The sequence below is a fragment of the Mirounga angustirostris genome, unplaced genomic scaffold, assembly GCF_029215605.1.
Source record: "Mirounga angustirostris isolate CCGP_5_RB_7025 unplaced genomic scaffold, mMirAng1.0.hap1 SCAF_16, whole genome shotgun sequence".
Taxonomy (NCBI): Eukaryota; Metazoa; Chordata; class Mammalia; order Carnivora; family Phocidae; genus Mirounga; species Mirounga angustirostris.
In genome coordinates this window covers 54,468,203-54,495,208 of record NW_026991724.1, presented here as the reverse complement: position 1 = coordinate 54,495,208, position 27,006 = coordinate 54,468,203, and the positions used below count along the sequence as shown (strand labels likewise).

At 56.2% G+C, this 27,006-nt stretch overlaps 3 protein-coding genes across 3 annotated transcripts; all 3 read left to right on the top strand.

Annotated features, from left to right (window-relative positions):
- The first annotated feature begins 749 nt into the window (after positions 1-749).
- On the top strand, positions 750-2,102 carry CLDND2 (claudin domain containing 2). The gene is made up of 2 exons (XM_064581887.1): positions 750-1,420; positions 1,647-2,102. The coding sequence occupies exons 1-2, from the start codon at positions 808-810 to the stop codon at positions 2,063-2,065; spliced, it is 1,032 nt and encodes a 343-aa protein (XP_064437957.1). The 5' UTR covers positions 750-807; the 3' UTR covers positions 2,066-2,102.
- A 704-nt stretch (positions 2,103-2,806) lies between these two features.
- Positions 2,807-16,613, top strand: ETFB (electron transfer flavoprotein subunit beta). The gene is made up of 6 exons (XM_045892045.2): positions 2,807-2,946; positions 11,196-11,354; positions 11,476-11,634; positions 13,678-13,740; positions 15,580-15,738; positions 16,400-16,613. Exons 1-6 carry the CDS (start codon positions 2,890-2,892, stop codon positions 16,568-16,570), a joined length of 768 nt encoding a protein of 255 aa, XP_045748001.1. The 5' UTR covers positions 2,807-2,889; the 3' UTR covers positions 16,571-16,613.
- A 2,230-nt stretch (positions 16,614-18,843) lies between these two features.
- Positions 18,844-26,810, top strand: VSIG10L (V-set and immunoglobulin domain containing 10 like). The gene is made up of 10 exons (XM_045892010.3): positions 18,844-19,345; positions 19,426-20,271; positions 20,659-20,952; positions 21,104-21,388; positions 21,986-22,240; positions 22,916-23,194; positions 23,435-23,731; positions 24,593-24,706; positions 24,906-25,060; positions 25,540-26,810. The coding sequence occupies exons 1-10, from the start codon at positions 18,844-18,846 to the stop codon at positions 25,609-25,611; spliced, it is 3,099 nt and encodes a 1,032-aa protein (XP_045747966.3). The 3' UTR covers positions 25,612-26,810.
- The last annotated feature ends 196 nt before the right edge of the window (positions 26,811-27,006 follow it).

The window sequence follows — 27,006 nt, the reverse complement described above, 5'->3', positions numbered from 1 at the left end:
GGTTTGGTGGAAGATGCTGAGCTCAGCTGGGGATATGGTTGTCGGGGGTCTGGGAGAGAGACCCAGTGAGGAAGCTCCTCTGGTAAGAAGGAGCAGGACGGAGGTTCCAGGGAAACGGGCACTAAGTGGAGGGAGGAGGAGGAGCAGGGGCTTGTGTGGGGACCCAAGGGGGCACAGTCGGAGAGCTGGGGACCTGCAGAGGTTATGAGATCAAGGGAAGCGTTTTCACAAGGTTATGGTCTACTATGTCATGGCCTTTCGGCTCCCCCCAGACCTGCCATCTGACTCTGAGCTGTCTCTGTGCTAGAAGAGTTGCTTAGGTGTGTGCGTATGTGTGTGTATGGGTGGGTGGGTGGTTATCTCTTTAAATGGCTGATGGGAGAGGGGATTCTGGAACTCCTCCTGCCTCACAGAGACCCAGTCTCCCTTCCCCCACCCCTCTGGACTCTGTCTAAGAAACCCTGGGAGCTGGGTGTGAGTCATCCAGGTGGGTGTGTGCATGGGGGTGGGGAGGGCACTGGACAGGCTAAAGGGACGTTACACTGGTGAAAGACAGGGTCTCTAAGCAGTGATTCCTTGGGGGTGAGGTCTCAAGGCCCCCAATAGGAGCAGTAGGTGATGAAGGTGTTGGGTTTGGGGAGGGCCTGAAGGAGGGGCCCCCAGACAGCGGTGCTGGGGTGCAGTCAGACATGGAGGGACATGTGGGAGGGGGTCTCAAGGACTTGAAGGACCCGGGAGGGGGGTCTGGGGACGGGAGGGGTGTTGGCCAATCTTGCATGTGTGGCCCTCGGCAGCAGCCTCCCTGGCATGGGGGTGAAGCAGAGCCTTCGGAGCGGGGGCACCTTGCTGGGCTTGTTGGCCCAAATCCTCACGATTCTCTCCACTGCCACCAACTACTGGATCCGCTACCCCGGGGGCCACAGTGGTCTCTGGCAGGAGTGTAATGGCCGCACCTGCTCCAACATCCCCTGCCAGAGTGAGGCCCTGCCCGCCCTGATGTCCCCCACTGGACAGACAGCCCCCAGCACAGGCCACAGCTGGGCACATCCTGCGGCGCCCCCACCCTCGCCCCTCCCACTCCAGTCTCAGGTCCACCTGCTCCCCCGCGACACGAACCCCCACTTCGGGACCTACTTCCCTGTTGCGACATTAACTGCCCCTCATGAAGTAACTTCCAAGTTCCCATCCAAACCGTCAACTCTGCTCCCAGCCCCGTACCGGCGGGTCGGGGTGGTGGCCAGGGCCGGAGCCAGCGCGGGGCTGAGGCGGCCGCTCTCCCCAGCCATGCTGGCGGTGACCGGGGCGTGCATGGTGCTGGCGGCGGCCTCCGGCGTCATGGGTTTTGTGATGGGGCTGCGGATTCTGTGCCACGAGGGCGACTCGCGGGGCCAGACTACGAGCGGCATCTTCTTCCTCTACGGTGAGACGGCAGCGGGCCCTCAGGCACAGGGTGGGCCTGGGGGCTGCAGGGGGCAGGGGCCCGGGGGTCGCGCTTTCAGGCGCGGGGACGCGGGTGGGGGAGGGGCCGGAGACCCAGAGGAGGGGGCGGGGCTGGGAGGAGGGGGCGTGGCCCGGGCGATGGGCGCGGTCTGGGTGGGGCCTGGCTGCAGCCCCCCGGCCAAGCTCACGGGGTGCGCGGGGCCCAGGCTTGCTGCTGCTGATCGCCTTGACAGGCTACACCGTGAAGAACGCGTGGAAAAACGACGTCTTCTTCTCGTGGTCCTATTTTTCGGGGTGGCTGGCTTTACCCTTCTCTATTTTCGCGGGTAACCTGGACAGCGGGAAGAGGGTGGAGGAGACTGCCCAGAGGAGCCCCTTCCCCGCAGACTCCCAGCCGCCCTCCCAGGGACTCCTCAACACACTCCGCTCCCGACTCCCGCAGACCCGGCAGGGGCGCCCTCGGGGCCCCAAACCCCAGTCCCCGGGGCGCTCCCGGCCATCTGCCCCAGGACCCACCGTCCCCCACCCGCCCTCCGCTCCCCTCCCGCCAGGCTTCAGCTTTCTGCTGGCGGACATGATCATGCAGAGCACGGATGCCATCAGCGGATTCCCCGTGTGCTTGTGACCGCAGCCTGGGGCAGAATAAAGGAACGGCTTTCACCGCCGCGGCTCCGCGTGCCTTTCTGGGGGCCGTGAGGACACGGGGGACACGAACGCACGCGGGAACATGGATATGAAGAGGAGGGGGGATTGGGACACGGGGGTACCTGGGGGTTCAGGGAGGACATAAGCACATTAACCTGTAGGGAACGAGGAACACGGGGACACGAGCATGGATGGAGTGGACAAGGCGCATGGGCTCGGAGGGGGAACGGGGCACAGGGGTGGTGGGGTCAGGAGAGCACATGGGCTCTTGGAAAGGATGTAGGGACATGGACGCGGGAAAACGGATACAGGGGAACCTAAGAGGCATGATCGTGGGACGAGGAACATGGCAAGAAGAGAATGGGGAGACAGACACAAGAGGACGCAGGGAATGCGGGCATAGCGACTTGCAGAAGCGAGGGAAACGTGGGGAACTGGGGGAGGGATAAATCGAGGGCGTTGGGAAAAGTTTAGGAGGCCTGGGAGGAGCTCCACTCCGGGAGCACCTCCCTCTGCGCACGACCTTTCCCCTAGTTCCCGGCCACGCCCCCTTCACTAAGTCCTTTTCCCTTCCCCTCAGCTCCCGCCTCTTTCTCCAGAATCCGTTCTCCATTGGTCCGAATCCTCTTGCCACACCTCCCTCCCCTCCGGGCCTCCGATTGGTCCTTTGTCAGGGCGGAGGCGGGCACCGCCGCGGTTGACTGGCTGGCGGCGCGGGGCGCAGGCGCAGGGCAGGGGGGGCGGGACGTCTGGATCCAGAGGCCGAGCGAGCGGACCGAGGCCGCAGGTGGCCGCGGCAGGAAGATGGCGGAGCTGCGCGCGCTCGTGGCTGTAAAGAGGGTCATCGACTTTGCCGTGAAGGTGACCGGGCCCCCACTTCCACCTCCCCCGAACCCCGAAACTGTATGGGGGGGTCTGCTCGTACATCTGATCTCTGCCGCCTTTCCTCCCAAACGTCAAAGTCACACCTGAGGGCAAGGATCAAGGACTGTGAGGGTCAGACTTCAGATCCCTCCTCGCTCCAACCCGGCCCCTTTGGGGTCATGACCCCGTTCCCTTTTCTCAAGTTCTGGACTCACTGTCTTAATAATTCTGTGCAGTACGAGTTAGTTTCTCTATTTCTTGCCTGCTGGAGGTGCCACGGCCCCTCTGTAACATTTGGAGAAACTGAGGCCCAGAGAGGTCACTCAGCTAGGATGCGGTAGAGCTGAGATGATGCCCCTCCGGGTCCGTCTGACTCCTCAGCGCAACTAGTGCTTTGCAACGCAAGCCACACTTTCACCTGTCAGGCTGCATTGCACACTCAGTTGGCCGTTAACAGGGGAACCCAGAAGCTTTCACCCTGCAAAGCCGCGGGGTGAGTGAGGAGGCTCTAGCCAGGAAGGGAGGGAGAAGTGTTTGCTAGAGATGGAATCCTGTTTGACTGAGCTGGTGGAATGGCTCCCATCCCCCATGACGGGGCTGGGGGGCAACGTCTCTGAGGTCCTGGCTTGTCCCCGGAGAGAAGCTGGTCGGGACAGACGTGAATCAGACACAGGCTCTCTGGCCAGTTTCTCAAAATACTTGGCTTAAAGCAGACTGAAGATGGTGACTGCCCATCCATGTCTGTCCTCACCATCAAACTGGGATTCCACCTCTGTGTCCCCAGCATTGCCCAGCACGGGGCCTGGCATGCCAGAGGCCTTGGGGTGCATGAAACCAGGGCCCCTGACGGCTTGGGGAGTGAGGTGGGGAGGAGGTCCCGGGAGCCGGACTTGGCATGGAAACTTCAGTGATCATAACTGCTCACGTTTAGTGAGTGCTTATTGTGCAAGCAACAGCACTCCCAAGTCCTTGACAGAGACCGACTCATTCAGTGCTTTCAGTACCCTCTTGATTTTATGAATGCCGTTGGACGGGTTAGGAAAGTGAGGCCCGCGGAGGTCCTGTTACTTGCTGGATCACCCAGCTCCAGGCAGCCAAAGTCAAGGTCGAAGTGCAGGGCAAGTCCTGCACCAGTCTCTGCTACCCCCCCCGCCTTTTTTTTCTTTTTGAGATTTATCTGAGAGAGAGAGAGAGAGAGAGAGAGAGCAAGCGCACAAGCCGGGGAGGGCAAAGGGAGAGGGAGAAGCAGACTCCCCACTGAGCGGGGATCCTGAGATCATGACCTGAGCCAAAGGCAGCCGGTTAAGCTGAACCGCCTAAGCCACCCAGGCGCCCCTCCTCCCCTTTTCACTCCACAGCTGCAGCAAAGCCCTGACAGCAAAGGCCAGGGGTGTTGTCTTCAGCTGCTCCTGGGGTCCTGGGACCTTCTCTCCTGGTTTCCTCCCACTTCTAGCTGTTGCTTTGGGCTCTGTCGCCCCCTGGGCCTCCCTGTGCCCCAGCCCTGGTCTCCATGGCCTGATACGCCTGTGTCGAATACGTCTCCCCCACCGGCAGGCCCGAGTTTGACGGGCTTTGGTCCCAGCCTCACCCAGCACAGGGCCTGGCACACGGGTGTGCGCTGAAGGAGAGAACAAAAGAGAGGGTATCAGCCGCTGTCCTATCCCAGGGATATGTGCTGCCTGTCCCTGCCACGCGGCCCCGGGGCCCCCTCCACTGCATCCTGTCTGCTGGCTGTGTGTGGGGGTGCCCTTTCTGAAGAAATAAATGGTTCAAACGTTGCCAACTACCTGATCACTGGGCCAGACCCCCAGCACCATTGCCCTCCTTCTGTTGCCACCCCGCCACCTGTTACTTGGCAGCTGGTCCCTTTGTCCATCCTCATGGGCCCCGCATTTCAGCCTTCCCTTCCTCCCACCTGGCCCCACAACGCAGTCTCCTCCCTGGTTCTCAGTGTTGCCTTCAGTCCATCCTCTCCCAGCCTCAGGGCTCCTCCTGCACCCCGAGTTGTCCTGAGGCTCCCCAGCACCCTCAGGACAAAGTCTGAGCCCCTCAGCCTGGTGTTTGAGACCCTTCGTGGTCTGGCCGTGGCCCCTGCTGTGCCATCCATGGTGCCCTGTCCCTCCCTCGCCTGATCTTTCCTGATAGACCAGTCCGCTTCTTGCCTTGGACCTTTGCCCCCCGCTGTGCCTTCTGCCTTGGCACCCTTCCCTCTCCGTCTCTGCTTCCTGTACCTCCCTTATCCTGCCTAACTCTGATCTGTCAATTGTATCAAAAGTTTAGTGATTCTCTGGTATCACCTCCTCCAGGAAGCCCCCCTACCCCAACCCTCTCAGGCCTCTTGATCTGTCCTCGGACACTCCTGCAGCCCCCTGGGCCTGCCTCTCTCAGCTCTGCGCCCACACTGGGTTGGGATCCTCTGCTCACCCAGGTGTCACCCCCGCCCCCAGAATGGCAGCTCCTTGGGGTGAGTGCCAGGTCTCTACTCTGTTCCCAGCGGGGCTTTTTCACCTCCTTCCAACCTTTGCTCAGATGTCACCTTCTCTGTGAGGCCTTCCCTGGACACTGACTTAAAACTGCAGCCCCCATCATCCCTGTGCCGTCCCTTGCTGTAATTTCTCCATACTCTTATCACTTTGTAATCCACGGTGTAATTTTCTGATCGCTTGCTTTAGTGTCTGTCTCTCCTTCCAGAATTCAAGCTCCAGGGTCTGGAGGAGAGTCTGTCTGACGTAGTCACCACTGTCTTAGATAACGGTTACGCTCTACGGTTCAGGGCCCACTTCAGGCCAGTCCCCTGGGTCTGCTTCCTGCTCTGTGGCCTTGGGGGCAGTTGCTTGACCACTCTGAGCCTTACTGTCCTCCTCTCTACAGTGGGGATAACACTAATACCTCCTGTATTGGATGGCAGTGAGTATTAAATGGGCTGTTAGGATAGTTCCTGGCTCATGGTTAGTGTTGGCCTGGGCTGGTACTCAGGGAGTGTGGTTATTATTGGTAGAACTGGTAATGGAAGTTTTTTTTACTCATCCGTTCAGAACACAACAAATGCTCTGCTCAGTGTGTGTGTCTGTATGATTGTGTGTCTAGGGTGTTAATTCATAAGCATTTGGCAACCCAGGGATACTCAGTTCTGGCCAGGGATACCTTCTCCATGAGCCGATGAGGCTGTCAATGTCAGCGTTTCTTTCAAGGCCCAGGGAGAGACTGGATCAATTTTGCGTTCATGATTTGGTGTGCATTTTCCTAAAGAGGCTCCCCCAAAGGCTGGAAACTTCAGGCCCCAGAAAACCTGTATCCAGCTCTGGGCCTAACCCCAACCAGCCATGCCTTCCTTCGGTTCTGGGAGCGCCCGGCCTTTTCCCCTCACTCACCCCTCCTGCTCTCAGCAGGGCTGGCCCCTCCTTGTCCCTCATGTCACACGTGTCAGCTCCGTGAGGGTGTTGGTACTCTTTCCCTGCCCGAGATGAGGTTTGCTGTAGAAGGGTCTCCGAGCGCTGACCACTGCCTTAGTCATCTGTCCCTGGCGTCACTCCCTGGCCACCGTCTCCCTGTCTGGCCTTGGCTGTCCCGGTCACTCCGTGTCCTGGGTGTACTGTGCTCTGCCCAGAGCCCCAGCACATGCCCAGTGAGTGACTCGCTTGACGGAAAAAACTAGAGGACAGAACCGCAGAGGAGTCCTTGAGCTGTGTCGACAGTTCAGGGAGAGCTTGCAGAAGTCACTTTATAAACACCTGCTCTGAGACAGTGGGCCATGAATAAAGGGACCAGCTCCCCTACCTCTTGAGGGCCCATTTGGTGTCCTAGAGTCTCATGATTCCCAAGTCAGACTTGGAGTTAGGCTCCTGATCCTGCCACTTCCTTGCTGCTGTGTGATCCTGGGCAAGGCGCTTGGCCTCTCTGTGCTTCGGTTGCTCCATCTGTACAACGGGGATGGTGATGGCAGCAACTAACCTCCTCAGTGGTTAGGACAGTTAAATGAGGTAATACACGTGAAGCCCTTGGAGCGATGCCCATCTGGCTCACGGCTGTTTCTGTTGAAGGTTCATCTTTTGCAACTTGAAGAGAAAGAATGAAAGCTCCATGCTGAATCACCTCCTTTGATTTATAAAACCCCATTATTTAAAAAAAAAAAAAAAAAAGACACTGGTCTGATTTTTCAGACCAACCATTGTTTCCTGACTTATGTAATTTAACTAAACAGTGTTTTTGAAGCTTGAAATCCACTCAGGCTTAAAAGGTCTTCCACGGAGAAGACGCTCTGGCACATTCCCCGGGGCCAGAGGGCTCTCATCCCTGCTCCTTGGGGGTCAGGAGCTTAGTGCAAGGCGTCTGGCCAGACCAAGAGCAGGTTCGGCGCCCTCCACCGGCTGCTGGCTCACCGGGTGGGGGCTGCTTTTCTTGTGCAAACGGGAGACCTCTGACTTGGATTTTATTTTTGTAATGAGAGGGCTTTTGTGTTTCAGTTTCCATTGCTGTTTCCGAGCGTTTGAGTGGTTCTCGTGCAGGTTCTCATGCGTGGTTCTGGCAGGTGCTCGGCCCGCGAGTACAGTCATGAACAGAGCTGATGGAAATGCCTGTCCGCGGGCGGTTGACTTTCTGGTGGGGAGAAGACTGAAAATCAGTCACTCTAAATCAGTCCCGCGTGTGTGGTACGTCAGGGGTGGGCAGTGCTACGGCGAGAGTTAAACAGGGTGAGTGGGAACGGGAGAGTTGGAAGGGATGGGGTTTACACAGGAGGCGAAGGACAGCAGAGGAAGTGGGGGTTGAGCAAGGGCATGTTCCGGCAAATTCTGGGGATCATGTACAACATGCTCAGGGTAGGTTCTAGTGAAAAAGCATGGATTCAGAACATGGTATTGGCTCCAATTGTATTTTCGTAAGGTGAATTTATTCAGTTCTGAGATTTGAGCCTTATTTTTGGTGCTAAAATGACTTTTAGGAGCACCTGCGTGGCTCAGTCAGTTAAGCATCTGCCTTCGGCTCAGGTCATGGTCCCAGGGTCCTGGGATGGAGCCCCTGAGAAGGGAGTCTGCTTCTGCTGCCTGCCGCTCCCCCTGCTTGTGCTCTCTGTCTCTCTCAAACAAATAAATAAAATCTTAAAATGACTTTTAAAAAATGAAATAACAGTGATAGAAAATGATAGTTGTCCTTTTTCTCCTCCTTCTCCTGCTCAGTGTCACAGGTCCATGAGGCGCATCCAGACTGGGAAGAGAGAAATGTGCAGGGAGGTAGGAGGAGACTCCAGTGAGTGTCCCCGGCCAGGCCAGGCTGTCATCTGCATCTGTGCCGGCTGAGCCCTTGGCGGCAGCCACAGGGGAGCAGAGCAGAGGGGCAAGCCAGGTCCTGGGCTGGATCGTGCAGGCGCCCGAGCAAGGTTCCTCTGGGCATCTCATGGGCTATTTAGACACAGAACCCACCTGCCCCCCGGCTCATAGGATGTAGCCACCAGAAGCCCCAGAGTCCTGCAGGATTCTTCCCTCTCCCCGCCCCTGCCCCTGCCGAGCCCAGAGCTCTGTCACTCCCACCTCCAAAGACCCCTCCAGTCCCTCCGCTTCTCCATCTCTGCTGGCTCGGTGGTCCGAGCCACTATCATTCCTCATTTCGTTGACTAACAGCCACCCAGCTGTCTCCCCACTTTCCGCCCTTGCTGTGCTCCCAGTCTTCCCCACCAAGAATCCAGAACGACCTTGCAAAAACTTAAGTTGCATCCACTCGCCTCTTTGTCGCCCTTGTTCTTTGGATCCAGACCCAGCTCCCCTTCCGGAGCCCGCTGGGCCCTGCGCGGTTAGTTTCCTTTTGCTGCTGTGGTGGACTCAGCAGCTTCAAACAACGCAGACTGGTTCTCTTCCCATTCTGCAGGTCGGACGTCTGGATGAGTCTACTGAGCTAGGATCAAGGTGTCTTCGGCCCTGCGTTCCCTCGGGGATGGGGAGGGTGGCGCGGGGAGAATCCGTGTCCTTGTCATTTCCAGCTTCCAGAGGCACCTGCGTGCCTTGCCTTGCCTTCTTCCAGCCTCAGAGCCAGCAGCAGAGTATCTTCACGGTCTCTCTGACCCTGATACTACCCCTCCCCTCTCCCACCTACCTCTGTCACTTAGAGTGACCCTTGTGATTACATGGGGCCCCCAACCAGATAACCCAGGATGATCCCCCTCTCAGAGTCATTAAATTAATCACTTTTGCAAAGTCCTTTTTTTGCCCTGGAGGTGACATTCATAGGTTTCAGGGATGAGGATGAGGACATTTTGAGGACTCATTACTGCGCCTGTCACAGTAGTTCAGCCTCTGTGGCCTGATGGCAGACTGCTCCGCTGGCCACACCGGCCTCCTTGGACTCCTTAAACCTCAGGGCCTTTGCACATGCTCTCGCCCCACCGAACCCTTTCTCTCACACTTGACCACTCCAGTTCATCTTTTAGGTCTCAGCTCTAGTGCCACTGCCTCAGGGAAGCCTTCCCTGACAGCCTCCAACATCCGACAGGCTAGGTCACAGGCCCCCATCATCCTCAGAGGTCCCCAGACTTCATGCATTGTCGGGTGGCATAGCAGGGGATTTGAGTGCTTGGGTCCTAGAAACTACTGACCGGCCAGCTACTTTGCTTGAGTGCCTCAGTTTCCTCTTCTGCCCACAGGGACAGTGACTGCTCCTTCCTCGTTGGGCTGTCACCAAGATTAATGAGTTAGGATAATTGCTTAGGACAGGGCTCCTGCAGTGCCTGGTGGCCAATAACATTCTCCCCGTGGGCTATTAAGAGGAATGTGGGGGGCGCCTGGATGGCTCAGTCGTTAAGCGTCTGCCTTCGGCTCAGGTCATGATTCCTGAGTCCTGGGATCGAGCCCTGCATCAGGCTCCCTGCTCAGCGGGAAGCCTGCTTCTCCCTCTCCCACTCCCCCTGCTTATGTTCCTGCTCTCACTATCTCTCTCTCTGTCAAATAAATAAATAAAATCTTTTTTTAAAAAAAAAGGGGTGCCTGGGTGGCTCAGTCGTTAAGTGTCTGCCTTCGGCTCAGGTCATGATCCCAGGGTCCTGGGATCGAGCCCCGCATTGGGCTCCCTGCTCGGCGGGAAGCCTGCTTCTCCCTCTCCCACTCCCCCTGCTTGTGTTCCCTCTTTCGCTGTGTCTCTCTCTGTTAAATAAATACAATCTTTAAAAAAAAAAAAAAAAAGAGGAATGTGGTGGGCTAGGAAGTGGCCCCCCCTACGCTGTCCAGGCCCCGATCCATGGGTGAATGGTAGCTAATTTGGAAGGAGGGTCTTTGCATTTATGCCTGAGCTAAGGCTCCTGAGATGGGGAGGTTATCCTGGATCATCCAGGTGGGCCCTAAATGCCATCTCCAGAATCTGCATAAGAGAGAGGCAGAGGGAGCTGGGGGAGCCAAGGGATGGATTCTCCCCTCGAGCCTCCAGGGGAACTGCGCCCTGCTAACACCTTGCTTGCAGCCCAGTGAAACTGATTGTGGATTTCTGGTCTCGAGAGCTGTGAGACAGCAAGCGACTGCGTTAGCAGTTATTTGGAATGGCAGCCACGGGAAACTAATAGGGGGGTGGTTAGCTGTTCATACTGCGCTAGACCCTGCACTAGACTGGGAGCTCATGGGCCGGCAGGCCTCACTCCCTTGCTCATGGTGGTGTCCCCAGAATCCGGCTCCCGGCCGGCAGCACACAGTGAGTGCTTGGTGAAGACAGACCATGTGCGGAAGGGAGTGAGTGGGGTTTGCCTGTTTGGCAGAGTAGGCCTTTGATGCTAGTGTTTTTGCAAATAGGTCATGACCATATGTCAGTCATAAGATCCATGTAGAGGGCTGACATTTAAAGAAAGAGCAGAAAATGTCAGGCTATGGTATACGAAGTAAGGGTAAGTAGTGTTACCCGAACCTCGCGTTGCAGGGGTATTTCTGTTGATATGTAAGTATATGTTGTGTATTTGTAATATGCTCAGGAGTATCATAAAGTATATGTCACACTGTGGTTTATGGTAAACAAACATTTGAGGAACATTGTTTCAGGCCCCAGGAGCAGGGAGAGTCGGAGGGGCATGTCCTATGTCCCTGATGCTCCACAAATGTCTGAATGAGATCGTGAGCGGATGATCCTCTACCTACCTGGGACTTCTCATCTGCTGTGTCGCCTGAGCTGTGGGACCCTGGACGAGGCCCTGCCCCTTCCGGGTCCCTGTTGTCCCCATCCAGCCCTTGCCTTCTTGCCTGTTTCCCCTGACCCCGCCCCTTCCCTTTCTGGCCCGGCAGATCCGGGTAAAGCCTGACAAGACGGGTGTGGTCACGGATGGCGTGAAGCACTCCATGAACCCCTTCTGTGAGATCGCCGTGGAGGAGGCCGTGCGGCTCAAGGAGAAGAAGCTGGTGAAAGAGGTCATCGCTGTCAGCTGCGGGCCCACCCAGTGCCAGGTGCAGGTCCTGGGGAGAGGGTGCCAGGGCCCTGAGTCCTGGGTCTGAGGGAGGAGGGCCTGGGACCAGGCTCCTGGGTCCCTTGGGGCTAGAAGCCAAGTCAAGTCCCTTCTCCTGGCAGGAGACCATCCGCACTGCTCTGGCCATGGGTGCAGACCGAGGCATCCACGTGGAGGTGCCAGCTGCAGAGGCAGATCGCCTGGGTCCCCTGCAGGTGGCCCGGGTCCTGGCCAAGCTGGCAGAGAAGGAGAAGGTAGATCTGCTGCTGCTGGGCAAGCAGGTGAGTGTGCCTCCCCCGCTCAGGACTGGGGAGGAGGGGGCCCAGGCTGAGTGGAGAGTTAGAGCAGGGTGGGCAGGGTGACTGTGGACGTCAGAAAGACTCCTGGGGTCCTATGGGGTGAGATTGGAGCCCCGGGAGCTACAGTGATGGTCCGTGTGGGAGAAGAGGAGGCCAATGGACAGAGTGGACAGGACAGCCGCATGGCTAGGGGGCGGGGCTTGAGCTGTAGGGAGTGAGGGGAGGGAGGAGGTCGAGACAGTGCTGGGGTCTGGCTGGGAGACACAGGGAGGGAACTCCTGGAAGAACAGTCAGGAATTGTAGAGAGCCCAGGAAGACATGGGGAGGTGGTGTGTGGGGAAGACAGCTGTGTAGTTCCAACAGCCTAGGCTACTACAGAGACCTGAGGCTTCTGGAGGGTGTCGGGGAGCCTCGGGAGGCCTGTGAGCAGGGGAGGGAGGGGATCAGCTCTGGCCTCAGAAAGACCTCTCTGAGGCCATGGGGAATGGACTGGAAGGGGAGAGACTGGAGGCTGGGAGTTTTGGGAGGAGCTTGGGGGCTAATGGTGAGTTAGAACCCTGCCTACCACATGGTACCCCCACCTGAGGCATACGTGAGTCGGCCTCAGCTGTTTCCGCAGGAGACTGGGGAGGCGACACCCTTTCTCTGGCTAGCCTGCCCACCCCCTCCCATTTGAGGACAGACATTGTGGCCTCACTCGGGGTGGGGGCTGAGGGTCATCGGAAGAGCCAGAGATAGACAGCAGTGGGAGGGGACAGACCAAGGGACAGGGGCTTAGGAACAGAGGCTGACAAAGAATGTCAGAGACTGAGAGATAAGATAGGGCACAGACCTGGCTCAGGAGGCTCAGAGATAGAGCCAGGGCGCTGGCTGGAAAAGACAGGGATTCCGGCAGGCTGGATCAGCCCCTGAGGAGAAGGGGAGGCTGATGGGTCTATGTAGGTTGTTGGGTATCCTACCCAGCCCTGCACAAGTCAGGCAGTGGAAAACAAGAGAGATGACAAACAGCAAAGGAATCAGTACAAGTCAGTAAGCTGAGGCAGAGGGCCTAACCAGAGAACAGGCCAAAAAGGCATGGTCTGGGTCGGGCTCAGGGCTCTGGGGACCCAGGTCTCACACCAGCTCCCCAGGACACTGGTGCTGGCAGCATGGCCTATGGAAGCCTCCTGCATTCACTGGTGGGTCTCAGACTCATGTCCTGCCTGTCCTGGTTGTCAGGGACAGTTCCTGGGGCCAGGGCCTCCAACTGAGAAGGTACAGGATAAACTGGACAGGACACTCTTCATTGTAGGTGGTAGTCAGAAGCAAACAGGCTTAAGCCGGAAAGTGAACCTCTTAGCTCATACAGTGCAAGCTTCAGGTATGGCTTCATCCAGGGTCACATGTCAGCTCTAGGCTCTGCTCCTCTGTCTTGTCTTTACTTCATGCATCTCTAGGCTCATATCCCACAAGCCTCCCCAGTGGAAAAAAAGAGCCTCTTTCCCAAAGGCTCCAGCAAAGCTTTCAGAGCTGACTCTTCATTGGTCCAGCTTGAGTCAAGTACCCATCCCTGCACCAATCACTAGGGTCAGGGGATAGAACATTCTTATTGGCCCAGATCCTGTTCATTCAGTTCCCCAGTGTGGCTGGCCCAGGTCCTGGCTCATGGGAGGCTTCTGTGAATATTTATATAGGGGCAAAGATTTGGCATCGAGATGCTGATGTCTTTATGTGCCTCTGGACAAGTGACTGCCTGTCTCCAGGCTCAGGTTGGGGGATGGGATCATTCTAGACCAGGAGTCAGCAAACTGTGGGCCATGGCCACCCCTGATTTTATAAATAAAGTTTTATTGGAATGCCACCACCCTGGTTGCTTTATATAGCACATAGTCTGTGGCTGCTTGTGTGCTACCCAGGGCAGAGTTCAGGAGCTGGGACAGACCACATGGAATCTAGAAAATGTTGGCCAACCCCCATCTAGACAAAGGCCCGAATGGTATGTGAAAAGACCCATTGTCATACAGTCTTCTCTCTTTCTCCACTCAGGCCATCGATGATGACTGTAACCAGACGGGGCAGATGACAGCTGGGTTGCTAGACTGGCCACAGGTGAGGCTGGAGTGGGGAGCGCCTGCTGGGGGCCAGATCTGGGGGCTCAGAACAGGGCCACCCTTGTCCCTGCCCTTTTGGAGGGAGGCAGGCTTAGTAAGACAGGCTGGCTACTCCAGCGGGCAGGAAGGAGACGTGTACAGCCGGGACACCAGGCCTCATCTGGGCCTTTGGTGCTCTGTCTTCATCAGCCCTGTCACCCAACAACCACACCAAATTCATCCCTGCCTCGGGGCCTTTGCACTTGCTGTTCCTTCAGCCTAGGGCATGGGTCCCTCAGATTGCTTCGTGGCTTTCCCGCTCTCTCCTTTAGGTCTGCTCAGTTGTTACCTCTTTAGAGAGCCCTTCCTTGCCCACCCTGTATGAAATTCCAGATGCCCCACTTCCCACCTATGCCGGTCCAATAGAAATGCAAGCCACCTAGGTGATTTATAATTTTTCATAGCCATTGCTTCTCGGCCTTTTGGCTAAGATCAAGTGTACAGTTTTTCATAGCCAGATAAAAAAAGTAAAAAGACACAGGCGAAATTAATGCAATAATATTTAATTTAACTGGACACATCTAAAATATGATCATCTCAACCTATAATCAATATAAAAAACACTGAGCTATTTTACATTCTTTTTTCTTTTTGTATGAAGTCTTCAAAATCCAGTGTGGATTTTATATCTACAGCACATCTCAGTTTAAATGCTGAATTTCCATCAGAAATACTTAGTTTAGATTCCTAAAACTCACAGTTGAAAAAGTAGATTCACACACCCCAGTTATTCCAAACAGACTTAAAAGTTTTCCAGGGACTGAATCGAGTATCTTTTTTTTTTTTTAAACAGCTTTATTGAGATTAAGTGACTTACCATAAACTGTGCATATGTAAAATGTACAGTTTGATAAGCTTGGACATACATATACACCCATGAAGCCGTCATCACAATCATGATAATATATTTGGCTTATTGGTATATTTGGCTTATTGATATATATATATATATAATATATTTGGCTTATTTAATAAATTATTAAATTTATTTATTTATTTAAAAGATTGATTTATTTGAGAGAGAGAGCACAGGGGGAGGGGCAGAGGGCGAGAAGAGAGAAGCAGACTCCCCGCTGAGCTTGATCTCGACCTTGAGACCATGACCTGAGCTGCAATCAGGAGTCAGGCACTTAACCAACTGAGCCACCCAGGCGCCCCTTGGTCTTTTAATTTAAATTAATTCATAAGATGGAAAATTCCATCCTTCCATCGCGCTAGCCATGTTCCCTACGCTCAGAAGACACTTTGAGTCCTGTGGCTGCTATGTATGTATTTGGTTCCTGGCGGTTTTCCTGGCCAGGATAAATGCACATGAAAGCCAGGGCCTTGTTGGTCATTGTCACAGTGTAGCCGAGGGCTGGTTCTTGGGGTGCTCGGATGAGACTGGGAGTGACGGAACATTCCAGCTAAGACTTGAAAGGTTTGTCCGGTGAGTAAGTGAATGGAGAGAACAGGCTGGTTGGACAAAGAGGGTGTAGGTACATCAGCAAATGTTGATTCAGCACTGAGAGGCAGAGGGGGCTTGGCCAGAGCATGGGCACCAAGCGAGGAAGATGGGGCCCCAGCAGACCTTTCCAGGGTCAGCCTAGCAGAGGGGCCTGGAAGGGAGCCAGTGAAAGTACAGATACCCGGCCCTAGATTTATGAAATCCCTTTCTGTGTTTTCCTCCTGTATATGAACTTGATGTCTATAGGTTACCTTGAGGGACTCTCTCTCTTCATTTGCTCACCTGTGCATGCACTCCTGCCACTCTGTGCCTGTCTTGAGTTAACCTCACCCCCCCCCCCCATCTCCCCAGGGCACGTTCGCCTCCCAGGTGACACTGGAAGGAGACAAGTTGAAAGTGGAGCGGGAGATTGATGGGGGCCTGGAGACCCTGCGGCTGAAGCTGCCTGCCGTGGTGACCGCCGACCTGCGGCTCAATGAACCCCGCTACGCCACATTGCCCAACATCATGGTGAGCGCTTAGCGAATGGGTCCCTGAGGGCCCGGGAATGGGTGAAAGCATTGTGGGCCCAGTGCCTCCCTGGTGCTCAGATGCAGGGACAGAGGATCCAAAGGACTTCTTATCCAAAGGAAGGGCTCACCCGGCTAAAAGAAAGAGTTCGCTGTTCATCATGGCCAGTAGGATGGGTTCATTGGGTCATCTTAGCCAACAGGGAGAGTTTAGCATGCCATCCCAGCCAAGAGGAAGGGTAAGGTGGATCATCTCATCCAGTAGGATGGGTTCAATGAGTTAGCTCAGCCAACAGGGAGCGTTCAGTGGGTCATCTCATCCTCCAGTAGGGTGGGTTCAGTGGGTCGGCTTGGCCAAAAGTCCATTGAGTCATTACTGCCAGAAGATTGACATTGCCAATCCATTTCAGCTAGTGAAGGGCTTCCAAGGAAGCTGACTAAAAGAGGACCCTTAATAGAGGGGCTTCCCAGGCCATTCCTGCCCACAGAAATGATCTATACCAGGCCTCATAAGAGGTCACAGATGTCCTGGCTAGTGGGTAGGTCCAGACAAGTTCAGGCAATGGGATTGGTTCTGCAGACGTGGCAGTCATGGGGAGGAGGCTGCCGGAGAGGGGGCAAGGGCTCCAGCAGCCCCGTGAACTGTGGCTGCCCATGTGCAGAAAGCCAAGAAGAAGAAGATTGAGGTGATCAAGCCCGGAGACCTGGGTGTGGACCTGACCTCCAAGCTCTCCGTGGTTAGCGTGGAGGACCCGCCCCAGCGTACGGCCGGCGTCAAGGTGGAGACCACGGAGGACCTGGTGGCCAAGCTGAGGGAGATTGGGCGGATTTGAGCCCCTTCCCTGAAACTCAGCAATAAAACCATGACCCTTCCAATGACTGTCTGTTAACTCATTCCCTGGAGACCTGGTCTTTGATTCATTCAACAAACATTTACTTAAATCTCCTGTGTGCCAGGCCCTGTGCTGGGTGATGCCGGGGACCCAGGTGAGTCACATCCAGTCCCTGAGAAGCTTCCAGGCTGAAGTGGTGGGGGATGGACACGTGCAGAGGCACCTGTATGTAGGGTGCTATGTGCTCTAAGCAGAGGTGACACCATGCACCTGGGAGCCCACCTGGGGCACCTGGCCTGGCACATGGGGCCAAAGAGCTTTCCCAGGGAGATGGCATCTCGGTTGAGTCCTGAAAGACACCTATCCGTGACGTGGGGAGAAGGGCTTTCATCTGCAGAGTTTTTGCCGGGGACTCCCTGGGACTCCCAGGTGCCAGGCCCTTGCTGAGACTCAGGGTACAAGAGGGAACGAAGCTGGAAGCTCAAGGTCTGGTTGGGAAGACAGACAACAGTCAAAACCTCATGTGGGGATGAAGAGCCGGGGCCTGGAGTCAGACTTGGTGATTTTAGAGCCTCGCTCACAGTTACCGGCCGTGGGATCTTGAGTGAGTGACATCCCGTGTCTGGGCTTCAGTTTCCTATCTGACTGATCAAAATAGGAAGGGCTCACTGTAGTGGTTAAGGGCTCAGGGTCTGGATCCCGAGGCTGTGGCCAGACCATTTCCTGGCTCTGGGAGAACTCTGGCAAGTTCCCACTCTCTGAGCATGGATTTCCTCCTCCCTCAGGTGCAGTTCGTAATAAAACCCGTGTTCTGGTTCTGGCATGGCATAACGAACCACCTCAAAACTCAGAGGCTTAAGCCAACAATCATTTATTTTGCCCATAAATCTGAAATTTGGGCAGGGCTTGGCAGGACAGCTCACCTCTTCAGGTGGCATCGGCTGGGGTCTCAAGTGGGGCCAGAGGATCGACATCCAAGATGACTCCGTCATGCGGCCTGCAAGCTGGCCGGGGTTGTTGGCTTGAGCTGGCTGTTGACCAGGGGCCACGATTGCTCTCCGGGGGGGCTGCTGGAGCTCTGTCACAGCATGGCGGCTGGGTTCCAAGAAGGAGCGTTCTACCACACATGAAGGGGAATATGCCAGTCTGCAGGCCAAGAAGCAGACGCTGGAGTGGGGTCACTTCTCTACTCTCTTTAGCCGGATCTGAGGGGAAGGGACATAGACCCTGCTCCTTAAGGGAGGAGGGTCGAATTTGCAGGCATCTTTAAGCTATAAAACTTACCCCATTAATGTAGCCCCCCCCCCCCCCCCCGACGCCAGAACCACACCTGACACAAGGAAGGTGCTCACTCTGTATGTTTACCATTGTTACCATCAGCGTGGTGAGGACTCTCCGGGTAAGCTCAGAGGACTGAGCTGAGCCCAGCATGTGGTGGTAGGAGCTTTCCGAAGGAGTGAGCAGTCTGACTGCCCTGAGCCAAAGCCCAGCTCTGCCCTCTGGCTGTGCAACCTCCTGCAGGTCCCTTGACCTCTCTGAGCCATAGTCCCCTGGCCTGTAAAATGAGGATGATGACACCCAGCTCATAGGGCATTTGCAAGTGTTCGGGCAGATAATGCCTGGGAAGCATTTTGCATTGTTCCTGGCACAGGAGAAGTGGTAATTATTATTATGATTCTTAACTAGGTGAGGCTGCAGGACAAGTTGTTGGTGGGGGGTGGGGGGTGCGGACAGGGAGTGAGCAGAGCATTCCAGGAAGAGGAGAGACGGCCTGCAAATCTGGGAGGGAGGGGAGAGATGGGGCATAAGAATGGCTGGATGTTCAGAGTAAGAGGGTGGAGGGTATGGCCGGAGTGGGTAGGTCTGGGCCACTCTGGGTCTAGAAGGGACCTTGGATGTCTCCTGATGGCACAGGGGAGCCACGGGAGGGGCAGGGGCAGAAAGGGGCCAAGTGTGGATCCAGGGACTGGGCGGAGGCTGGAGGCTGGAGGGAGGAGGCTAGGGGAGAGGACAGTTCTGCCCAGTGGAAATGGAGAGGAAGGGGCAGAGCAGGAGGAGGGGAGAGGAGGGAAGAAGGCTCCCAACCTCTGCACAGATGTGGAACCACACTTGAAATGGAGAACCCAGGAAGGGGGTTGTGTTGGAGGGAAGATGCTGAGTTTGATGGGATGCAAGGCATTTGAGGCCCAGCGGGGCACGGAGATGCAACTCTGGGTCTCAGGAGAGGGTGGGAGACAGCCAGTGGAGATTTGTTCTGAGGGCAGCAGGGAGCTATGGGAGGAGTTGGAGCAGAGTGGGAGCAGGGTCAAATGCAGGTATCTGAGGCTGCAGGCAGGACAGAGTGGATTCAAGTTCAGAGGCTTGTGAGGAGGAAGCCTGAACTGAGGCTGAGGCCATCAGAGGTGAGGCTCTCTGAAGGGTCACCTCACCCTCCTCCAAGAAGTCTTCCTGGCTTCTGTTCCCCAAGGGTTTGCTACCACGTTTCCGCTGGGACCCACCTCTCACCATCTTCATCCCGGGGTGGGGAGCGCAGGGGTCAGATGGGACCAGCTGAGGAGGACCAGTGGGGTGGCGTGGCTGGCTCTGCCACTAGATTGGGGGTGGGGGCTCCTGGCACCTCCCACTGGGTCTGGCTTCCTTCCCCGCCTAGGAAGCTACCAGTCCTGTCGGACTCGTCAACCGGGGAGGCACAGGTGCAGGCCCGCTCCAGTGTCCTCATGGGTGTGGCCAGCACCATGGACACCTCACGGGCTCTACTGCTCTTCCTGCTCCTGGGTAAGTCCCCTGCTCGGCCCCTTCCCCACCGGTTCCCCTTCTCAGCAGCCCCTCAACGCCCTCCCCTCCTCTCCTTGCAGCCTCTGGAGGAGGGGTCCTCACCCACAGAGCCTCTTCTGGAGTTCAGCAAACCAATTTCTCCCTGGACTCAGAAAGCTCTTCCCGGGGCCCAGGTTCAAAAGTCTCCTCCGTCAAACCCCCCAGCTGGAAATTTCCAGATCAGTCTCCAGGTTCAAAAAGCACTGCTGCTGTCCCTCATTCCAAATGGTTTCCTGAGGCCTTGAATTTTAGCGATGTGCCCAGGTCCGTCTGGTCAGATGTTTCTGCTGAGGACCAAAAGCTGAGCCTGGATCCTACCTTCTCTGAAATCCCGGATTCCAAAGTATTTTCTGATGTCTTGGGTTCTCAAGTTCCTGCCAAAGACTCAGAGGCCTCCTCCTCTGTTAAGACCCCAGCTTCAAACATTTCAGCTCAAGTCCCAGGTCCTGAAGTATCTGTTGAGACCCCAGGTTCAAAATTCTTGCCTGAGGATCGGGATCTTGAAATATCTGCCCAGAACCCCGAATCCAAAGTCATCGCAGTAGCCCACCCAGAGGAAAGCCTCCCCCAGAAAGTGGGGAGGCCTCTCTCAGTGCTAGTGGGGACCACCATCCAGCTCCCTCTAGTTCCGGTTCCCAGCCCTGGCCCTCCTGCTCCTCTGGTTGTCTGGCGCCGAGGCTCCAAGGTGCTGGCAGCCGGAGGCCTGGGGCCAGGGTCCCCCCTGATCAGCTTGGACCCTGCTCATCGAGACCGCTTACGATTTGACCAGGCCCAAGGCGGGCTGGAACTTGCCTCTGCCCAGCTGGAGGATGCTGGGGTCTACACTGCCGAGGTTATCAGGGCTGGGGTCTCCCGGCAGATTTGGGAGTTCACGGTGGGTGTGTATGGTAAGTGGGTACTGAGGTCCAGAGTGCAGGCCCTTTGGGCAGGTGGCTGCCGTCTGACGGTGTTTTCTCCCCTAAGGAAGGGGGTCCCTCGGCAGGGGAGACAGGACTTCTAGGTTGGAGGGAGGACGGATAAGAGGGGCTGGGGGTCAAGACAAATGTTCTTGAGGGAAGTTGGACCTGGGGATCAAGACCCCTGGGGGTTTGGAATCTTGTCTCTGAGAGGAGAGAGTGGGGGACTCAGACTTACGGGTCTGTGAGGAGGAGGACTCCTGGGGCTGGTTTCGGAAGTCCTGGGTGGGAGGAGTGGAGAAGGCTGGGGCCTGGAGTCCTGGATCTAGGGGGCGAGGGGGCCGGGGACCAGGTCCTGAGCCCGTCTCCCTCTCCCAGAGCCGCTGCCCCAGCTGTCCGTGCAGCCCAAGACCCCCGAGACAGAGGAGGGGGCGGCCGAGCTCCGGCTGCGCTGCCTGGGGTGGCGGCCGGGTCGCGGGGAGCTGAGCTGGAGCCGGGACGGACGCACCCTCGAGGCAACGGACCCTGAGGGAGCAGAGGCACCCCGGATCCGCACAGAGGGCGACCAGCTGCTCATCATGCGCCCTGTGCGCAGCGACCAGGCCCGGTACACTTGTCGCGTCCGCAGCCCCTTCGGCCACACGGAGGCTGCGGCCGACGTCAGCGTCTTCTGTGAGTGGGGGTGTGCCTCGGGCTGGGGGGCGGTGATCTGGGAGCTCAGGCTCCTGGTCCGAGGCGGAGGGGGGTTGGAGGTCCAGCGCCCAGGGGTCGTGGCGGAGTCCCGGGGAACGCTGGCTCTCCCGGTCCGGACCCCTTCATCCAGACGGCCCGGATGCACCAGTCATCAAGGTCTCCTCGGATCGCGACGCCGCCCCCGCCCTCTATGTCACCGCGGGCAGCAACGTGACCCTGCGCTGCACCGCCGCCTCGCGGCCGCCCGCCGACATCGCGTGGAGCCTGGCCGACCCGGCCGAGGCAGCGGTGCCCGCCGGCCCGCGTCTCCTGCTGCCCGCGGTCGGGCGGGGCCACGCCGGCACCTACGCCTGCCTCGCCGCGAACCCACACACCGGCCACCGCCGCCGCTCTCTGCTCCACCTCACGGTGGCGGGTGAGCACGGCCGGGGTCCCCGGAGAAGGCGGGGGCCGCAACGGGGGGCGGGGCCAGATTAACAGGGCGGAGACTCCTGGGCAAGAAGCGATCTCAACAAATTAAGCAGAGGGTCAAATGGCGAAGAGTGGAGACCAGAAACGGAAGGGACTTAGGGCGCTTGGGCCAGTAAGTGGGATGAGCAAATAAAGAAATTACCCGGGAAGGGGGCGGGGCTACAAGAGAAAGGGGGCTGGGTCATTCTGGAAATGGGCGGAGCTGTCTTAGACGTAGGGCGGGGCGCAACCGCAGGGGCCTAGATGTCTGGCTGAAGGCCCAGAGTTACTTGGTGGAAGGGGTGGGACTACAGAGGAAGGGGCGGGGTTAGGTTTGCGAGGAAAGAAATCAGTACGGAGATGGAAAGAGAGGCGGTCCGTGGGGCTGCAGCTGCCCACTTAGCCCGGAGTTTCTGGGAAAGGGAGCTGGGGGGCAAGAGAACGGGGCGCGGACGGCGCCTACGGGCCGGTGCAGAAGGGTTGGCGTGACAGCGCGGAGAGGCGGGGCTGGAGGGGTGAGGGGAGAGAGGCTGACCCCTTGATCTCTCCCTCCGCCCCGCAGATCTGCCTCCCGGGTCCCCACAGTGCTCAGTCGAAGGCGGTCCGGGGGACCGCAGCCTCCGCTTCCGCTGCGCGTGGCCCGGAGGGGTCCCTGCAGCCTCCCTGCGGTTCCAGGGTCTCCCTGAAGGCGTCCGCGCGGGGCCGGTGCCCTCTGAGCTCCAGGTGGCTGTCCCCGCCCACCCCCGACTCAGCGGCGTCCCCGTCACCTGCCTCGCTCGCCACCTGGTGACCACGCGCACCTGCACTGTCACCCCGGGTGAGAGCCGGCGGGACTTCTTTCCTGTTTCCCGAGGAGGGGGTATTTCTTAGCTCCTTTAGGAAATGAGCAAGGCAGACTTCTGACTCCAGGAAAAGAGATTTCCTTTTCCTTAAACCCTACAGAAGGACCAAGGTTTTTCCTATACCTGAAGCAGGGGAAGGGCCACAATTTCTTTCCTGGACCCAGGAAGAGGGCTGACACCTTCCTACGTGTCCAGAGCAATAAAGGCCCTGGAATAATAATGAGTTCCCCGGCTCAGAACCTGGTGCATAGTATGTATCTAATAAGTCGTTCTTTTTTTTTTTTAAAGATTTTATTTTTATTTATTTGAGAGAGAGAGAATGAGACAGGGAGAGAGAGCATGAGATGGGGGAGGATCAGAGGGAGAAGCAGATTCTCTGCTGAGCAGGGAGCCCGATGCGGGACTCGATCCCGGGACTCCAGGATCATGACCTGAGCCGAAGGCAGTTGCTTAACCAACTGAGCCACCCAGGCGCCCTAATAAGTCGTTATTAAGGACATCAGGTGATGATTGAATGAGAGAGTGAGTGAATGGGCAGTGCTTCCTTGTTTGCTAAAGTTTCACAGCGATTTACTTCACCAAAGGGCGCAGGACTTGGTCTTTGACTCCAGGGTGAGGTCTTGACTTGGCTGGGTTTCTTCTACCTGCAGAGACCCCTCGGGAGGTACTGCTGCTTCCCACAGTGGAGGAAACACAGTCAGGGGAGACAGAGGTGGCGCTCGAGGCCACTGGCTGCCCTCCACCATCGAGAGCATCTTGGGCCCGGGAAGGGCGGCCCGTGGCCCCAGGAGGTGGGGGTCGCCTGCGGCTCAGCCAAGATGGGCACAGGCTCCTCATTAGCAACTTCAGACTGGACTGGGACCTGGGAAATTACTCCGTGTTGTGCAGCGGGGCTCTGGGTGCTGGGGGCAACAAGATCACGCTCACTGGTGAGTCCATTTCTTTCCCAGAACCCAGAAGTCCAGGTCCTCCAGCCCTCTCTAACCTCAAACCCAGTCCCCAGCTCCTTCTCCCTCAGATCCAAGAGTCCAGGCCCCTCAGTCTCTTCCTCTTGTAGGCCTAGAAGCCTCCCCAGACCTTTTGCTCCCCGGACCTGAGTCCAGGCCTGCAGCCCCCTTCCCTCTCCCCTCTATGACCCATAAATTCAACCCCCACCTTAATCCCCCCAGGACCTTCCATCTCCTCATGGAGGCTGCAGAGAGCCCAGGATGCAGCAGTGCTGACTTGGGATGTGGAACATGGGGCCCTGATCAGTGGTTTTGAGATCCAGGCACGACCAGAGGGCCCTGACCTGGGTAGACCCACTACCTACAAGGACTGGATCTCCCTGTTCATCCTGGGGCCTCAGGAGCGGTCAGCTGTGGTGCCCCTTCCTCGTCAGAACCCCGGGACCTGGGCCTTCCGTATCCTGCCCACCCTGGGGGGCCAGCCAGGGACCCCATCACAAAGCCGAGTCTACCAGGCCAGTGAGTTGGGGCTGTTGGAGTCTTTTCCTGGGCTGCCTCCCTCAGTCTGTTTCCTTGTATCCTTCCTGCTTGTCTGCTTGTATCCGTTTTCTGGGGCTACGGTCACAAAGGACCATGAACTGGGTGGCTCGAACCAACAGAAATGTATTCTCTCCCAGCTCTGGAGGCCAGAAGTCAGAAATCAAGGTGTCAGTGCTCCATCTCAGGGAAATCAGGGCCGTGCTCCCTCTGAGACTCGGGGTAGAATCTTTGCCGGCCTCTTCCAGCTTTTGATAGTGGCCATCAATCCGTGGCCTTCCTTGACTTGTAGCTGCATTGCTGTGGTCTCTGCCTCCAGCTTCCCACAGCCTCCTCCTCCCTCTCTGTGTCTGTCTTCTTCTTGTAAGGACTCTAGTCATATTGGATTAGGGCTCATCCTAATGCTCTCATCTTGACTTGATTGGTTGAATTGTGTCTCTCCCCAAAAGATATATTGACATCTTAACCCTCAGGACCTGTGAATGTGACCTTATTTGAAAACAGTCTTTGCAGAAGACCGACTCTATTTCTATAACACATTATTTCTGTCATAGCACATTTATTTTTCTTCTTAGTGCAACCTGTGATTATGTTATTAATTTGTGCATTCATTTCTGATCTCCCTAAAAATTAATCCCCATGAGAGTGGGTATCCGGGTTTGCTCACCAGGGGATTGTTACCATCTGGTAGAATGCCAGTCGCACCAGTTACTTAGTAAATGCTAAATAAAAATGAGAGTCTGGGGTCCCAGATGCCTGGGTTCCGAAATAGTTGGAGCAGGTTGCTTAGGAAACTTGGGTCCAGCCCCGGCTCCTTATCCTCCATCTCTCTGTCTCTTCCAGGTCCCACCCTGGGCTCTGGGGCCATTGCTGGCATCGTCCTGGGCTCCCTACTTGGCCTGGCGCTCCTGGCAGCACTTCTCTACCTGTGTATCTGCTGCCTGTGCAGCCTTAGGGGTAAGTGAGGGGCCCCCCACCCCCACCCCGGGAGGGTCCCTAGAAAGAGGCCCATTGGAGACCTGGCTGAACCAGTCAGAACGGCCACAGGTCATTCATCCCGCCTTCTACCTCCATATCAGCCAATCAGAGTAAGGCTCCGCCCCTCAGCTTGGAACAGCCAATCACGTGTTTCTGTTTCTCTTCCTCCTCTTTCCAGGATACTCTTTTAAGAAAAAGAAGCATCCCTCCTCCTTGACCTCTGTGATTGCCCCACTGGAAAAAAAGATGCAGAGCGTAACCCCAGTGCAGGCCTTACAGCTTCTGCCCCTCAAAGTCCCACTGGAGGACCCTAGCCCAAACAGGGCCCACCAGGTGACTGGGGGTGCCCCATGTCCTGGAATGGGGGGAGAACTTTTTGTGTTTTAGGGAGAGGAGATGGTCTGAGTCCTCTTCCTCCAGGTTTACTTGTTGATTTACAAAGTTGGTAAACACCCCCCCCCTTTTAATACATAAAATTGGGACAGGAATTCCCATCCAATTTTTGTCATATTAAGAGTGAAATTCCAGTTTCCCTCCAAAGGAGGGAGAACTCCTTTATTCTTTTCCATAAAAATTGGCAAAACTTATATTTTCTATCAGACGTGGGATGGAATGTCTTCTTCCCCATAAAAGCTGGGTTGCCACATGTCTTATCTCTCCCAAGGGTGGGCGGACATTTCTTTTTTCCCTGTTGTAAATGGAGGGAACCCCGCTAATGTCTGACTGATGTGAGCTAGCATTAGAAAAGCGTGAGTCATGTCACATTCAGGGTAATCCCTGAGGTTGTCCCCTTCCCTCCCTTTCTCTTCTAGGCCACTGGCCCCAGTCCAGTCATCTCTACGGGTGGGGGCCCAAGGACTGTTCGGGCAGCCACACAGGTGTGACCAGGGCCCGCTCTGCGCAGGATTTTTTTTTTTTTTTTTTGGTAGGACCTCCTATTTCACCCCAACAGCAGGCAGGGCCTTCCTGTCCTGCTGTGACTGAAGACTGGCCCCTGAACATGAGACTTCCTGTCTCCCTCTCAGCGCAGAAGACTACTTGTATTTGTGCAGCTAAGGAGCTGTGGCTTCTGGGTTGGGAGAGACTCCTGCTGATCTACCCGTGTGGTTTGCAAAACCTCCAGGCAGGCAGGACCTGCAGGCTCGGTGGTGGACAGGCTGGTGGACAGGCCGGGCTTGTCCAAGCCCCAGGAGGGGCCCAGCCTCTTTCTCTCAGAAGGTCTTCCTACATCCGTTCGTCTCCTCCAGGCCATGCCCCATCCAGTTCCCAGCGTCTGCAGCTTAAAATACCTCAGACCACGTCCTCTCCTCTTTAAACCCTTCTGGGGATGTCCACTGCTCTTCAGATATTGTCCTGACTCCTCACTATGATTTTCAGAGCCCTGTGGTTTGACTTCTGTTGACCTCTGACCTCCCCTTCCTGTACTTTCACCCCTGCTACTCAATTTCTGTCCACACAGCTCTATTTTGCCTCCGGGGCTTTGCCCCAGAGTTTGCTTTGCCTGGAACACCACTCTTTGCCCCAGGTTATTCACTTCTCAAGTATAATGGTAATTGAGCTACAATGATTTATAGGAAATATATATTTGGTCATTCAGATGACCAAAATATGTTTCTCAGATATCTTTGACCTTGCTTGATCCACAGTTCTTGAAAACGATTCAGAGCCATAAAGGTGAAATGGGTGTCTTGTTATTAATGAAGGTGACTTTTGGATCCCACCCAAAGGCGGGGCTGGTGGCCTGGAGGACCAAACCTGTGATTGGAGGACTGGAACTTTCCCAAACCCCTCCCTGCCCCCCCCCTTCCAGGAGGGGGAGGGAATGGAGGTTGAATCAGCCAATGGCCGGTGACTAGTCAATCATGACGATATAATGAAGCCTCCATAAAATCCCAAGAGGATAGCCTTGGGTCCATTTCCGGAGAGCTTCCACGCTGGAGGAACCAGAATGTCCCCCTGTACCACCAAGCTCCACAAGAACAGACGCTCCTTTGTTTGGGAGCTTGCCCTGTGTATCTCTTCATCTGGTTGTTGATTCATATCCTTCCTCATATCCTTTAATAAACTGGTAAATATAAGTGTTTCCCTGAGTTCTGCCAGCCAGTCTAGGAAATTAATCAAATCCAAGGAAGAGGTCTTTGGAACCTCCAGCTGTAGGGAGTTGGTCAAAAGCATGGGTAGCAGTTTGGGGCTTGCAGCTGGTGTCTGAAGCAGGGAATGGGGGTGGCAGTCTTGTAGGACTGCACCATGAATCTTAGAATCTCCTGCTGTCTTTGGGG

Coding starts and splice junctions, on each gene's coding strand:
- VSIG10L (XM_045892010.3), top strand. CDS start 18,844: ATGGGAGGAGTTGGAGCAGAGTGGGAGCAGGGTCAAATGCAGGTATCT. Junction 19,346..19,425: donor ACTGCTCTTCCTGCTCCTGG/GTAAGTCCCCTG, acceptor CTCTCCTTGCAG/CCTCTGGAGGAGGGGTCCTC. Junction 23,732..24,592: donor AAGCCGAGTCTACCAGGCCA/GTGAGTTGGGGC, acceptor TGTCTCTTCCAG/GTCCCACCCTGGGCTCTGGG.
- CLDND2 (XM_064581887.1), top strand. CDS start 808: ATGGGGGTGAAGCAGAGCCTTCGGAGCGGGGGCACCTTGCTGGGCTTG. Junction 1,421..1,646: donor CGGCATCTTCTTCCTCTACG/GTGAGACGGCAG, acceptor CGCGGGGCCCAG/GCTTGCTGCTGCTGATCGCC.
- ETFB (XM_045892045.2), top strand. CDS start 2,890: ATGGCGGAGCTGCGCGCGCTCGTGGCTGTAAAGAGGGTCATCGACTTT. Junction 11,355..11,475: donor GCGGGCCCACCCAGTGCCAG/GTGCAGGTCCTG, acceptor TTCTCCTGGCAG/GAGACCATCCGCACTGCTCT. Junction 13,741..15,579: donor GGTTGCTAGACTGGCCACAG/GTGAGGCTGGAG, acceptor CCATCTCCCCAG/GGCACGTTCGCCTCCCAGGT.